This window comes from Myotis davidii, unplaced genomic scaffold (genome assembly GCF_000327345.1).
Source record: "Myotis davidii unplaced genomic scaffold, ASM32734v1 scaffold944, whole genome shotgun sequence".
Lineage (NCBI taxonomy): Eukaryota > Metazoa > Chordata > Mammalia > Chiroptera > Vespertilionidae > Myotis > Myotis davidii.
The window spans coordinates 1,451,536-1,467,033 of NW_006296283.1; the positions used below are offsets into that span (position 1 = coordinate 1,451,536).

General features: G+C 50.1%; 1 protein-coding gene across 5 annotated transcripts in view; it reads left to right on the top strand.

Annotated features, from left to right (window-relative positions):
- SLC6A12 (solute carrier family 6 (neurotransmitter transporter), member 12) overlaps positions 1 to 14,235 on the top strand; it is a 27,134-nt gene extending 12,899 nt beyond the window's left edge. For all 5 annotated transcript variants that reach the window (XM_006771310.2, XM_006771309.2, XM_006771311.2 and 2 more), the window contains 12 exons: positions 1,603 to 1,743; positions 2,055 to 2,142; positions 3,054 to 3,186; positions 4,721 to 4,855; positions 6,448 to 6,551; positions 6,892 to 7,016; positions 7,716 to 7,828; positions 8,467 to 8,604; positions 9,333 to 9,435; positions 11,301 to 11,401; positions 11,929 to 12,099; positions 13,292 to 14,235. In XM_006771310.2, the coding sequence (XP_006771373.1) occupies positions 1,603 to 1,743; positions 2,055 to 2,142; positions 3,054 to 3,186; positions 4,721 to 4,855; positions 6,448 to 6,551; positions 6,892 to 7,016; positions 7,716 to 7,828; positions 8,467 to 8,604; positions 9,333 to 9,435; positions 11,301 to 11,401; positions 11,929 to 12,099; positions 13,292 to 13,435 (1,496 nt within the window). In that variant the 3' untranslated portion in view covers positions 13,436 to 14,235. The remainder of the gene's footprint in view (positions 1 to 1,602; positions 1,744 to 2,054; positions 2,143 to 3,053; positions 3,187 to 4,720; positions 4,856 to 6,447; positions 6,552 to 6,891; positions 7,017 to 7,715; positions 7,829 to 8,466; positions 8,605 to 9,332; positions 9,436 to 11,300; positions 11,402 to 11,928; positions 12,100 to 13,291) is intronic.
- Positions 14,236 to 15,498: the final 1,263 nt, after the last annotated feature.

Below are 15,498 nucleotides of genomic sequence, written 5' to 3' on the forward strand. Positions count from 1 at the left end.
CCCCCCAACCCCCCCAACCGCGGAGTTTGCCAGGCCAATGGGAATCTGGGCCTGGCCCGGAGTGGGGGTGGCGGGCATTGTTGCCCGTCAGCGTGGATTGTTCCACCAGCCCTGGGCTCTCTAGGTCTCCCACCTTCTTCATTAGTTAGTTCTTGAGTTTGACATCCTCCGGGACGGGAGGCGGGATGAACAAGCAGCTCTTCTGGGCTGGAGCGCGCCCCCCCGCCCCCTTTCCTCCCCCCTGGCTCTCACACCTCGAGACTAACCTCAGCCAGCGCTGTGCTACTTTTAGCCCAACGTGGCAAAGGCGGGGTGGGTGACTGCTCCCGATCTCCGCCCTCCTACCCCCAGTCTCCTAGGGTCGGTCCAGGTGACTGGCTGCACCCTAAGCCCCCACTGCTGCTAGGTGTCCAAACGACACGCTTCACTGGCAGCCCACACTTGCCCCCCCAGGGGGAGATGGCATTTAGGCTGAGCAGGCTCTACAGGTCTGGACCGCTCTCTTCCTTGCTTTGGCTCTTATTTTGAGCCTTATTTTGAGACAGATTCTTACCAAAATTTCCATACTTACTCCTGTGTTCTTCCCACCCTTTAAAAATGTTACAAGTAATGTATGATTGTACTAGAAAAACTAGAAAATGCAGATAGGCAAAAAGAAAAAACTGTAAGAAGTGAATTCAAATCTTATAACCTAGAGCAGCAATTTTCAACTCGTGGGCCACAAGAATTTTTAAAACATGCAATTCCTGACTATTTAGTCAGGGACACTGACCTCTTTTCCCTTAGATTGTCAACTTAAAAAGTGACAACAGTCAGCACAACAATAGCTGTTGGGTGTGAATGAATCAAAATTATACCTACTTTTTTTTTTTTTGTCAGATCGGTCAAAAAATATATTTTTTAGTGTGCTGCAGAATTTTAGTAATTAGTTTATATGCATCATGAAATGGAAAAGTTTGAAAAAGCACTGACCTAGGGAACCACTTGTTAACTTTTGGATTCCCGTCCTTCCAGAATTTTTCTCATAAAAAACCACATTCAAATATCCTATATAATAAAAGACTAATATGAAAATCGACCGAATGGCAGAAGGACCAGTGGCTATGATGCACATTGACCATCAGGGGGCAGACGCTCAACACAGGAGCTGCCCTCTGGTGCTCAGTGCACTCCCGCAGGGGGAGCACTGCTCAGCCAGAAGCCCTGAGCTGGCTCACGTGCAGCGGAGGTGGTGGGAGCCTCTCCCGCCTCCAGGGCAGTGCTAAGGATGTCCTACTGACATCCCCCAAGGGTTCCTGGACTGCAAGAGGGCGCAGGCCGGGCTGAGGGACCCCCACCCCCCAGTGCATGAATTTTGTGCACCAGGCCTCTAGTATATTATAAAAATGGCAGGTTGCATAGGATAGTGTTCTGTAACCTACTTTTCTTACTCAGAAAAACAGTCTGTAAGTGGCTTCTCTGGCCAATAAATAAAACTTGGGCTCTCTTTGTGTAGCACCTAGTATCCAAATCATAACTGGCAGTTTCTAGGTGACCTTTTTGGGCTGGCATTGATCTCATGGATTCTCTTATTGCTTCCTGCCCCTCTCCCCATTCCGGAAGGCATTGGTTTGGCATCTGTGGTCATTGAGTCCTATTTGAACATCTACTACATCATCATTCTCGCCTGGGCCCTCTTCTATCTGTTCAGCTCCTTCACTTCTGAGCTGCCCTGGACAACCTGTACCAATACCTGGAACACAGGTATCTCTCTTTTCAACTCCTGGGATGTGGTCTCTCCCTAGGGGCTGGGCTTGTGGTGGTTGGATTGTGTCAGAGGCTGGTGGGCTGGAACAAGAGCAGAGTGAGGCACATGGGGTAGGGGCTGAGCCCATGAACCACCTGAGCAGCCAATTCCTGACGCTCTGGAGGTGGGGGTTTCAAAGAAAGCTTTGGGATCTGGAATGTTGGTGACCACCAGGCTGTAAGACCAGCGGGTCAGAGGTACTAGGGTGTGAGGGCAACTCTTCCTATCTCATCCCTAGCTAATGCACTCCTCACCTTTTCCCCAACAGAGCACTGCATGGACTTTCTGAACCACTCAGGAGCCAACACAGTGACATCCTCTGAGAACTTCACCTCACCTGTCATAGAATTTTGGGAGTAGGTGTTGGGCCTGGTTGCCATGGGCCAAGGGGCCTCAAGCAGAGGAAATTTGGATATCTGAGGCCTGGGGTGCAAGTTTAAGGCTCTCTGTGCATGTTTTCCAGCACTTACCCCCACCCCACACATCACTGAGAGATGAGGGGACGCTCATATCTACTCACGGTTGTTCACCTACATCTCCCAAATCCACCTATGTTCACCCAGACTCACACATTTATCCACCCTATACCCTCACATCCTCTGTACCCTACACACTCACCAAGACTTGCACATCTACCCACACATGTCCACTAGTGTCCTGGAAACAGTCTGGACCCACTTAGGAGAGCTGATTGTACACATCCCTTCCCAACTCCATGTCCAGTCACATTGGCCAACGTGGGAGTATTTACACCACAGAAATTGGAAGACCCTACACTCACACATTCACCTTCCCACATGACCCTTATACCCTCACACCTACCTGTGCCCACACTCTCACACATTTCCATCACTCCTGTACACATCTTTAGGCACTATTATACATGTGACCCCTCCACTTGATACCCATATACTTGCTCATCAACCTGCAAGTATAAATATTTACTCTCCATATATTCATTTATACATTCCTTACCTCACCTTTCCCTCTCTCTCTCTCTTTCTCTCTCTCTCCAACAGAGAGATCTGAATGAGTTAGAAAGACAAAGATACCTATGGTATTACGTGATTTGGTCTTCTAACAGCCAGGGGCATACAGACAACAGGTGGGAACATGGCAGGGCCATGGGAAGGTGGAGTGGGTGGGGGCAGGGGAAGCCTGGAACATGAGATCTGTGGGGTCAGCTCTAAGAATCAGGAGACTTGATGACAGAGGCAAGTTTTCCCCTTTAGCCTTTCACCTGTTTGTTTATTTTTCCACTCATTAGGAGACGTGTTCTGGGCATCACTGCAGGCATCCACGATCTGGGAGCCCTGCGTTGGGAACTGGCCCTGTGCCTCCTGCTTGCCTGGATCATCTGCTACTTCTGCATCTGGAAGGGGGTCAAGACCACAGGCAAGGTGAGGTGCTCTGGTTCCTGGTAAGCTCTCTGTGTCCCCAGAGCCCCCAGGGACACTCACAGCATCTCTCTGGAGAACTGAAAGAAAGCATAGTCTAAGGAGAGGCCTGGTGAGAACATGGGAAATCATAGGAATGCAGAGTTTAATTCAATACAAGGAAAGCCTTCCTTTTTCAATATGATTTTAGAAGGCCTCTTTATGTAAGTAATATACAGAGCAAAATCAGAAACATAAAAGGCCCACTGTCAGAGCTAAGCATTGTACAAGCCATCAGCGCGATGACAGGTTGGATCTACTAATCCCTTCTGTTAACCTTTTGCTGTGTTGCCTTCTAGTTTCCTTTATACGCGTGTATGTGTGTAGCTGTATCTAGTACACGTGTATATCACACAGTTAGGATCAGATACTCTTTTTTTAATCCTCACTTGAGGATATGTTTTATTGATTTTAGAGAGAGAATAAGAGGAGAGAGAAACATCGATTGGTTGCCTCGGTATACATTCCAACTGGGGATCGAACCCACAACTGGAGTATGTGCCCTGACCAGGAATCGAATTCACAACCTTTTGAGGCATGGGAAGATGCTCTAACCAACTGAGCCAGGCTGGATCAGACACTCTGATGACTTGCTTTCTGTATTTAACAACAAACACCTCAAGACAATGTTTAGCTTGAGCTAGCACACGGACCTGTCTTTGAGGTGGTGAGTTTCCAATCCCTGAAGGGGTTATAGCCAAGAAGGGGCCACGGCCACAGTACTTGTTGCACTGAGGCAGTTCAGCTTTGAGCGTTATTTCCAACCCAGAGAGGCAGAGACAGAAGCTTCGTGCTCTTTAAAGCCAGGAACAGACAGGTCCCAACTTCTTCGACTAACCTGCTTTTGCAGCACCACCCCCATTCTATGGATTGTTGAAATAATACTAAAACAGTGATAGTAATGACAACATAGTAATAGTAATAATACTAACAAGGACTCTGCCGCCACCTGGTAAGGCCTGAGCTTGGCCAAGGGCAGCGTGGATTCCTCTCTCAGTGTCTCCAGGATACCTGGAGCTCAGGCCACTGCTCTTCCCAGCCTTCAGCCTAGAAAATGCAGTCTCCGTGTCCTCACAGATCACTGTACAAACTGCCTGCCCACCCCTCTCCCGCCACCCGTGAAGGGAGGCCACCCTCCCCAGGGGACATGCGGAGAACAGCCAGAATAAGGGGTTAAGGGAGACCAGATTCTGGATTTAAAAATAGTCTTTGAAATGTTACGGCTGAAACTTGTACCCCTCCCTGCCCTTCCTCCTCCCCTTGCCCTGTTGATGTGAATCTCACACTCTGCTGGGGGCCCAATACCCGCAGGAAGGTGGAATGAGAGGTGCAGAAAGTTTGTGTGTCCATCCCTCTAGATGTCTCTCAGGTGTTGGACACTGAGCTAGGTGTGGCTCGTGCCTCCTGGGGAGGGGTGACAGGAAGACCGCTGCAGGTCCCTGACACCTCCCAGCTGCTGTGACCGCACAGAAGTGACTTTGACCTGCTTTCCTCCAAGGTTGTTTATTTCACAGCCACGTTTCCCTACCTGATGCTGATCATCCTTTTGATTCGAGGCATCACGCTTCCCGGAGCCTATGAGGGCATCATCTATTACCTGAAGCCAGATTTGTCTCGCCTGAAGGACCCCCAGGTAGGAACTGTGATGGGGAACATTTTCCCAAAAGTCTCTTATTCCAAACCGGATCTGTACTTTTGAAAATCTTTGATCACTTTCCTCCTGGTTTAAAGGCAGTCAATGTCCACTGGAGAAAACTTAACATGAAAAGGAACTAAAACTCACCACTCAGCTACAATCTCTGTTAGCATTTTGGTTTTTTTTTAAATTCTCACCTGAGGATATTGTTTTCATTGCTTTTCAGAGAGAGGAGAAAGGAGTGAGTGAGGGAAGGAGGAAAGGCGAGAGAGAGAGAGGAGAGAGAAACGCTGATGTGAGAGACATACATTGATTGGTTGCCTCCCACATGTGCTCTGACCGGGAATCAAACCCACCCCTTTGGTGCTGGGCTGACGCTCTAACCACTCAGGAACACTGGCCAGGGCTTCTGTTAGCATTTTAGTATATTTCCTTCCATCATTTTTTCATAGCTGGATAGTGTGTGTGTGTGTGTGTGTGTGTGTGTGTGTGTGAGAGAGAGAGAGAGAGAGAGAGAGAGAGAGAGAGAGAGAGAGAGGAGAAAGAGAGATATAACATAGTTAAGATAATTATATATAGAAATATATCTTTTTTCACTTATATTTAAGCAGTTTTCATGTTATTAAGTTCATTTGTAAATGCCATTTTTAACACTTGCATAATAGTTCCTCCATCCATCTATCCATCCATCCATCCATCCATTCACCCATCATGTCCTGGGGTCCCAGGAAGTGCTGGGAGCGCAGTAGCGCTGGTGAGGTGGGCTCCATGCCTCTGAGCGTCACACCTGGGGCCGGTATTGTCTTTTACTCACCTCTTCCCCTGTTTTGGGACATATAGGTTATGTATATTTTTACAATTGTATGTACGGCTGCAATGAACACCTGTGTTTAAATCTCTGACCACATCTCTGATCATCATTTCCTGACCGTAGTTAGACGTGAAAACACTAAGTCAAAGAGTGTGCACATTTTCAGGTTCCTGAACTGTCCCGGCTGCAGAGCTGCAGACTTCCACGGCCAGCGTTTCCGCAGGGTCCACGAGAGGTCAATTATGATTTATTTTAATTGTTGATAATTTGATAGGTCAAAATAACATCATATTGTTGGTTTATTTTAAAAAATTTTATGACTGCAAGGTTGGATATTTCCCCACATATTTATCAACCATTTGTATTTCCTGCTCTAGGACTTGTCTGAGCACATTCTTTGTCTCCACTCCCCGCCCCCCCACCCCCCCAAGATGCTTGGGGTTTCTTCTCTATGTCAATGCCGTGGCCCCTATGCCCAGCATGGCTGCCTAAGGCACATCCTGCTTGTTGAATTGAGCAAATGCTCTTGTCTCCCCTGCAGAGGGCCTCACCTTCTCTGGGTCGTTGCCATGGGTGACAGGCTCCACCTAAGCATTTCAAGTAACACACTCTTATTTGGTGTTTACTTAGTGCCCCCAGAACCAAGTTACAGATGGGCCCTGCCTGTGAGAGGAGGGTGTGCTCACGAAGAGTTGGGATTAAGGGACTCTGGGAACACGAAGCAGGCCTGCCGGGCTCCCTCCACTCTCCCTCACCACTTTCTTGGGGTCTCCTGTAGGTGTGGATGGACGCGGGCACCCAGATCTTCTTCTCCTTTGCCATCTGTGTAGGGTGCCTGACAGCCCTGAGCAGCTACAACAAGTACCACAACAACTGCTACAGGTAGGGACACGGTGAGGGGCCCTGGGGGACCTTGCCTGCCCACATCTGAGGAGGGCGGGTCCTGCAGTGGGCCCAGACCTTCCTTCTTTATTATTGGGAGTGACAGGTTGTGTGAAATTGCCATTCTGGGTTCGTATCCCAGACTGAATGTCTCTCTTCCTCCCTTTCCTGTCTCCCTTCCCTCTCCTCGCCTTCTGAAACCCCTTGTTTGTCCTTTCCTTCTTTTTTCTTCCTGTTCACTCTTCCTTTTCTTATACTCTTACTGTCTTCTGATCTCTCCTCAAATATTGAATTTCATTCTCCCTTTTTCTTTGTTTTATCTGCATTTGCCTGCCTGCAGGGACTGCATTGCCCTCTGCTTCCTGAACAGTGCCACCAGCTTTGTGGCTGGGTTTGTGGTCTTCTCCATCCTGGGCTTCATGTCCCAAGAGCAGGCGGTGCCCATCTCTGAAGTGGCTGAGTCTGGTAGGTGTGACATTGCTGTCTGGGACCTGAGGGGAACGAGGGTCAGAACACAGATCCTCCTACAGGAAAGCAGGGTCCTATGAGCCTTTTAGCGTTGAGGGCGGTGCTTGGCACATAGCAGGGCCTCCATAACCTTGGGAGGGAGGGAGACGGGATGGGTGGATGGACCCATAGTTGCATGCTTGAATGGAGAAATGGGTGGATGGAGGGACAGCATGCTCCCCAGAACCTGGGAAGAGCAGAATAATGAATGGAATCACCCTGCCCTCTTGAACCACCCCTATTATATACACACACACACACACACTCACACTCAACATGCACACACACTCATGCACACACACATACTCACATGCACACACTCACACTCACACGCACACACACATACTCACATGCACATACATAGTGCCTCTGGAGAGGGTCCTTCCCTGAGGGCAGTGAGAGCCCTAGGCCCATGGTTGGCAAACTGCGACTCCAAGCCACATACGGGCTCTTTGGCCCCTTCAGTGTGGCTCTTCCTAAGCCTTAGGAGTACCCTAATTAAGTTAATAACAATGTACCTACGTATATAGTTTAAGTTTAAAAAATTGGGCTCTCAAAAGAAATTTCAATTGTCGTACTGTTGATATTTGTCTCTGTTGACTAATGAGTTTGCTGACCACTGCCCTAGGCTCACCTGATTGTGTTGTGTCCTGGCAGGCCCTGGTCTGGCCTTCATCGCATTCCCTAAGGCTGTGACTATGATGCCCTTATCCCAGCTGTGGTCCTGCCTTTTCTTCATCATGCTCATCTTCCTAGGGCTGGACAGCCAGGTTTGCCACCCAGCCTAACCCAGCCCAGCACAGCACAGCCCAGCCCTGCCCAGTCCTGCCCAGCCGAGCCCTGCCAGCCCTCCCCTGCCCAGCCCTGCTCTGCCCAGCCCTGCCAGTGCTGCCCTGGTGACCGTCTTTTCAGCTTCTGCATTTCCTTGCATTACCTTCCCTCTAACTCCCTTTCCCCTTACCATACATTTGAAGGCCCTTTCCGCTGTCCAGGGCTTGTTCTTGGGGTTAGTTGGATGACCCCAGACCTCGAGACCCTCTTTGGCAAGGGGGCCACTGCTTTGTTCCGCCTCACGTGACCCTTCCCCATGCTTGGATGCACCCTCCCAAATGTCCCTCCTGCCTCCTTCCAGATACTTGGCTCAAGCTGCCCATCCTGCCCCATAGCTTTGGGGACAGAACACATATCCTCTCTCCAAGTGTCACTGCTGGGACCCTCTGTTGTGGATATGTGGCCAAGGGCAGAGATGGCCTCACCCCTGGCCACCACCCATTTCTGCCCTTTGTACCCTCTCTGAATGCCTGTGCATCAGCAGGGGGAGTGGGGTGAGAGGAGGCCCGGGCAAGGCGGTGCTGGGAAGGCCCAAGGGCAGGGGCCCCTCTCACTCAGCTTCCCTCCTGGCCCGCAGTTTGTCTGTGTGGAGTGCCTGGTGACAGCCTCCGTGGACATGTTCCCCAGGCAGCTCCGGAGGAGCGGGCGGCGAGAGATCCTCATCCTTGTCATTTCTATCCTGTGCTACCTGATAGGACTCCTCCTGGTCACTGAGGTGAGCAGGGGCGGCGCCTGCAGCTGAACTCCAGGGTGAGGGAGCCATGGGGACACCACTGACCCTTCTCAGAGCCACACTTTTCTCATCTGCTGATCAGGGGTGTTGACACTTCACAGTGAGATTGTAGGGACCACACAGTAGAACCCATCTCTGTTTGTGAGCTGTGTTTTGGTTTTAGAAACCAAACACAAGCTGGCTTAAGCAGAAAGGGGAGTTTGGGGGTCAGGTAGAAATATTTTGTTGTATGTATGGTTGGACCCAGCTGCTCTAATGACATGGTCAGAAGTGTCCCTCTCTGTCTCCCAGTTCCCTTTCCTCTGGTGACTTCATTCTTAGCCAGATGGCCCTCCTGGTAGTAAAGAAGGTAACTTCTGCCACCCAACCACCCCACAGGAGAGAGCACCCTTTCCCTGAGAGCGTGGCCAGCGCCCAGCCATGACTCTCCTTCAGGGAGGGGAATGCTGGGCAGACAGACAGTGTATGTCCACCGCAGTCCCAGCGTCCTTGCAGATGTGAGAATTGTTGCCCTGATGTTAAGTGAGGGCAGGAGGCAGGGAGAGGTAGAGCAAACTCCTTCTGGAGGCAAGGAGTAACTTCCCATGGGCGGGGGTGGGGGTGGGGGGAAGCCACGGACAGAGGCTTGCCCTGTTGCCCTGTTGCCCTGTGGCGGAGCATGGTCCCTGCCCCCACTGGCCAAGTTCTCAGTTCCCCGCCCCTCTCCACAGGGCGGGATGTACGTCTTCCAGTTGTTTGATTATTACGCTTCCAGCGGCATATGCCTGCTTTTCCTCGCAATGTCGGAAGTAATCTGCATCAGCTGGGTGTATGGTAAGTGGGTTGGGAGGAGCCTCTGGAACCCAGCTAAGGGTGGGACTTGCCCGGATGAGGGACAGGGTGTGCTAGCCTCTGATTTCTGTGTTTTTGTATTGCTGTCCTGGTTCTTTTCACGTGGTAAGTGTATCCATTGCTGGGAATCCAGGCATTTCGCATTATGCAGGAAGAGTGGGGATAATGACAACACTGAGTTCCTTGAGGGGTGAGGGCCGTTATAAATATCAGTGGACAGTTTGGTTTTTCTTTGCTACAGAGGCTGCCAGAGATCCTTCCCTGGCAGGAGTTGTAGTTAAAAGAGACCTTGGGGCCATTTCTTCTGATCCTGTGCAGATCCCACAGTCCCTTTCGAAGTTATCACCCAGATTTTGCTGAATTCTTCCACGAACAGGAAAGCCATTCCTTTTCCCTTTAGGCTGTTAGGCATTTCTTTCTTACACAAAGGTGAACTGTGCCTTCCATTGACTTTTCCCCACAGCCCTAGCCCCTCGGCTGCGAGATAACTAACCCACAGTGCTGAGTGCTGTCATACCCACGCTGTTATTGTGCCTCATGACAACAGGGGAGAAACCCTTAGCTACTGAGCCAGTGCACTGCTATGTGCAAGCACTTGCTACTTCCCAACCTGTACAACAACCCTTTACCAGGGAAGGTGAGGCTAAGAGAGTTATGGCTCTTTCCTGAGCTCACACATATAGTAAGTGGAGGAGCCATCATCATACCCCAGGTCTGTCTGGCTCCACTGCACCAGGTTGGGGGGACACATTGCCAAAGTCACAAAGCTCAGGGCAGAGAGGGTAAAGGGTGTCATGTACTGGGGCCTTGTAACCAGCATTGAGTAGGAAAGCTTTCATTTTGCTACCCTTGGCCTTCCTATTTGATGTCCTTTCCTCTCCATGGAGATGTCCTCTCCCTTCTCATTCAAGCACCTGATGTCTTCCCGATTGTGCCCTTCTCCTTTTCAAAACTTGTTCTCAGAGAGGGCCTGATGAACTCAACCAGAGTGAGGTGTACATGGCTGATGAGTCTTAATATGTTAAACCTACTCAAGAGTATTTGGTTTCTAATGGGAGAAATTTACAAGCCAAAGGAATGACTCTTTAATGGTGGCATTTCCTGCCTTAGTAACCAGAGGGAAAATCTTTTTTTGGTGAGGGGTGGCTAGAGGGGTCTTCTAAGTGTCTTTACCAATCAGGGGCTCTTCACTTCTTAGAAGACAGAGCAAATGTGAAAACCTAAGGACATTAAACAAAACCAAACATCAGTGTTTTCATGTGCACTAGTCAACCCTCTCCCCATGCGTGACTGAGAATGCAGGAGGTTCCTCTGGAGTCTAGAATTAGGCTTCCCAGTAGTGATCTTCCCCTTCCCTCTCCATCCTCTTATCTCTCCCCTCTGCTCCCTTCCCTTCCCTCTCCACCCCCTCTCTTCCCTCCCCTCCCTTCCCGTAGAGAGCTGGTTCTATTAGAGTGGAAAAGATCTGCTTGAGCAGTGACACACTTGCTTTTTTGTGTTTTGCCTTGAAACCGAATTCATCTTTGCTATGCAGATAAACAAGCATCTGTATATATAGCACTGAGCCCCATTGTAGGCTCACACCCTCTTCTGTGGTTAGGACAGTGGAGTCTTCATCCAATGACTGGGGGACAGAGACTGCACCCAGAGTTTGGGTGACCCCAGGGCCCCTGGCTTGTTGGTGGCAGCTCCTTCTCCCTCCCCAACTCCCAGCACTGTGTCTGGAGTGCCAGGGACCCATCTCATTCACAGGGTAGGGGGAAGAGCTACCAAGGGAGTCCTTCCCAAATACCCATGAGCTGTCCTCACCTTTCTGTTCTCATTCTTCCCCCACTGTGCCTGGGCAGGGGCAGACCGTTTCTATGACAACATTGAGGACATGATTGGCTACCGGCCATGGCCCCTGGTAAAGATCTCCTGGCTCTTCCTGACCCCTGGACTTTGCCTGGTATGTGCCCACCCAGCTACCCCTTTATTCCCTCCTGCCTGCAGCAGACTCGGGGGGATGAGGAACAGGTTGCCTGAGTTCTGGGGCTCTGTCCCTACCTGTCCAGTGATCTTGGGAGGCTGGTCCATTCCCTCCAATGTATTGGTTCCCTCGGCCCTTCTTGTCTGGGGCTATCTCTTCCATATGTTTGCTTTACTGCCTTTATCATCCATTCCTATTCCTTCTCCATCCCTTTCTCACAGCATCTCCAGCCATCTGCCTAATTTCCCAGTTATTGGTCTCTTTGTCTGTTTAGAGTTCCTCTGTCTCTCTTCCTTTCCTTTACGTCTCCTCCTGTCTCAGTCTTTGATGTGAGTGATGCCTAGGCCCCTGATTTGCAAATGGCTTTTACTTTCCCGCCCCATAGATGTAGCACAGTGTATCTAAATTGTCCTCTATCACTGTGTATTTAAGTAGAGAGGAGAGAATTTTATTGGCTCTAACTCATCTGTGTCTGACCACCCTGCCCTCTGCCCCACTCTTTCTAGGCCACTTTCTTCTTCTCCTTGAGCAAGTATACACCTCTCAAATACAACAACATCTATGTGTACCCTCCCTGGGGATACTCCATTGGCTGGTTCCTGGCTCTCTCCTCCATGGTCTGCGTCCCACTCTTCATCATCATTACCCTCCTGAAGACCCAGGGTACCTTCAAGAAGGTAGGGGGCTGAGGGAAGTGACACATTCAAGAGGGCACTGAGAGAGGTGGGTCTTGGGCAGCATACTACAGCTGGGGCCCAGCTATGAGTGTGGGGCAGCCCTTCAGTCTAATAGAACCTTAAAAAGAAAGGTCTTTGAAGATCAGTCTAATAGTTTCATGTCCAGAAACATTAGAAAATCCCAGAGTTGTAGACCTTTAGAACCTGACCTCTAAAAGATCATTGAGGCAGGTTAACCAAAGGTCAACTGTCAAGGGTTAAGGGGAAACTAAGTCACAAAGGAGAACATAAATGGGCCCAGACACAGAGGCTTACAGAGCACAGATCCCTTGCTCTCAGGAAACTGATAACTGGCTATCATGGTTCATTCCACACTGTCTCCCGGCGTCTTTTCTTATTTTAACCTTGTGGGGAAATGTGCACATTTAGAGTTTGGGACATGCCTTCTTGGAAGAGTATATAGTCAGTGTCTCTCAAAGACATTACACAATAGAAATATATCTGGCCTACAAGTAGCAGAAAACTCAACCTGCAATAAGCAAATAGGTTTATTTTTTTCTTACATATCAAGGAGATCAGAGACAGGGGTTGCTGGCATTTTGTTCAGCTGCTTAAAGAGGGCATTAGGGACCAGACTCATCCTATATTCCTGCACTGCCATCGTGAGCATGTTGTGTGTTCATTATAAGCTTATCACTCATCGTCACAAGAAGGTTGTCATGACTCCAGCCGTCACATCAGCAATCAAGGCAAGAAGGGCGAGGGAGATGATACCACAAATCCCAATAATGATAGTAATGCAGAATTACTACTAGTAAAAATAATAATAGATACTTATTGAGCATATAATAGTAAGAAAATTAGTAATAATAAGAATAAAAATATATACTTATTGCTGCCTTACCCTGTGTCAGACACTGTTCTATGAGGTATGTACTCTTATAATCCTCATTTTATAGATGAAGCAGAGAGGGGTTAAATGGGTTGCCTAAGATTGCACAAGTAACAGAGCCAGAAGTGGAACCTAATTCACGCTCTTAATCACCATATTATTTATTTATTTATTCACTCATATGGTACTGAGCTGCCCCCATGTTCTTGGCTCTGTGTTGGGCCTTGAAGATACAGACAGGAGAAAGCATCTTTGCCTCTCTCACCAACAATACCCACTCATTCCCTCTTCTCTCCACAGCGCTTGCGACAGCTCATCACCCCTGACCCCAGCCTGCCACAGCCCAAGCAACACCTGTGTCTGGATGGTGGCACCAGCCAGGACTGTCGACCCTCCCCAGTGAAGGAGGGACTGATAGTTGGGGAGAAAGAGACCCACTTATAGGATGTGGCTGAAAGCCAGGGGGCTCCTGAGCCAGGAACCTGGGGTCAGGGCCACCCTCTCCCCCCAGTGGACAGCCTTCGCCTCTGTCCCCACCACAGCCCTGTTGAGAATGCCTGTGATGTCTGGGGCACCCCCAGTGAAGGCAAGATTTCCTCCTCTCTCTTCTCAGCGGAAGCAGCTCCTCCTGGTGGGCTCAGGACGGTCCCGCAGGAACATGCCATGCTGTGAAGAGACTCCCTGCTGGAACCCACTGTCTTATTTATAAAGGAGGGTGGTCTTTTTGGAGTTCACCATCTGATTATAGCACATTACATTGTGAGGGATCTCCCACTGCAGGGATGTTTCCTGTTAGAGTTTACTACATCTGTGCATTGGAAGATAGTGCCAATTGGAATACACATCAGGATCTGATTCAGAGAGCACGATGGAACACTGCTGGAAGTGGCACTGAACACACCATGTTGGACTCTGACATTCCCTTAGAGGGGGCCCCTCACTAGGTGTAGCAATCTGGAGTCCAGGGGGAGGGGACTAGAGAGTCAGCCAGGAGGCAGATCTTCACAGGCCATCATTGCATTGACATTTCCAGGAGGCAGTCTCTCCCAGTGTTCCTAGTGCCAGTGCTAGTTCTACACTCTTCTTCAGATGTTATCAACTCATGGAGCGTTCAAATGGAAAGGACTTACAGATGATGCCTGGACTGTGTCCTATGTTCATGACAGACATTGCTAATTGATTACCAATTCTTTCCCACCTCATAGTCCTTCCAAATATAGTGCTCCAGGCAGCTTCATTTGCCATCCTGCTTTTGTGCAAATCCCTGACTTCATGAATGAGGACCAATGAGACAAAGCAGCTTTTTCAAATTCACGCAGTTCCTCAGCACCAGAGAGACGACTGGAACCTGGTCCTCTGTTTCTCGGCCAGTGTGCCCCCCGTCACGCCCTCCTGCGTTAATAACCAAGCATGTGTGGATCACCTGCCCCGTGTGCTGCCTTCTTTACCTCACCCATGCCTGTTCAGTTACGCTGTCTTGGGGTAGGAGGGAGAGAGGTCGCTTCTGTGAAGGGGTGAGCAGCTCTTCCTAGAGTGATGCCTTCACCATAGTATTTTCTCTGCCAGCCCCTACTCATCTGACCAGATTTCCTCTCCAGACCCCTCATTCTTGACACTTTCTGTCTCTCCTCCCACAGGGGCGGGCTTGGGGCCTGCAAGAGCCTTCAGGTCTCAAACAGAGAGGGAGGTGTGTGTGGGGGGTGCTCCTTTCCCCTACCTACCAGATCATGCAGGCCCTTCTCTGGCTGGAGTCGGCTTTGTGGAGGTGGAAGGCAGGACTTGTGTAAGAAGGAAGCGAGGAGGGAGAGTGGAGGTGGGGTAGGCTACTCAGGACAGTTTCCTGGGGCAGGACCTGAGAGCTGGAAGAGAGGAAGTCACCTGGGGAGGGTTATGTGTAGGTAGATGTCACCCAGAGCCAGTGCCCAGTGGCTGGAGTAAAACTATGGTCTGGCCATGGTGAGTTCCATCTCCAACAGCCTGGCATCCTCAGATCACTCACCACCCTTTGCCCAGATAGGAGATGCTTCTCACTTGTAAGAACAAGTACGTTGTCACACTGGGCACGAGCAGGTGTCCAGACTCCTGGGTTCTGGCAGTCTGCTTCTGCATTCCTCTGGACCGCTCCGTGCACCTGTGTTCACCTTTCTTGGACTAGTCAGTGGGTCAGGAAGTGGGTACAGAAGGAAGGGATGGAGAGAAACGGCTTCAGTCAGATCACACTCACTGATGAGACTGGGGAGCCTTAGTTGAGGCTGGCACAGTGCTCTCTGCTGCCTCTTGGTGGCCAATAGTAGCAGTGCCGCTTCCCCAGGTTCCCCGCAGGACCTCCCCAGCACTCACAAACCAGAGGGAAGCGCCGTCACCCCGTCCCCAGCTGAGCAGCTCTCCTTCCCTGTCAGCTTTCACCACCTGGAACCCAAACACTTCCCTCACCCTTTTCCCCATGGTCCTGGTGGGGCTCTCCTAGAGAGACAGATTGCAGTGGACAGGCGGCCGGCCAGCCAGGC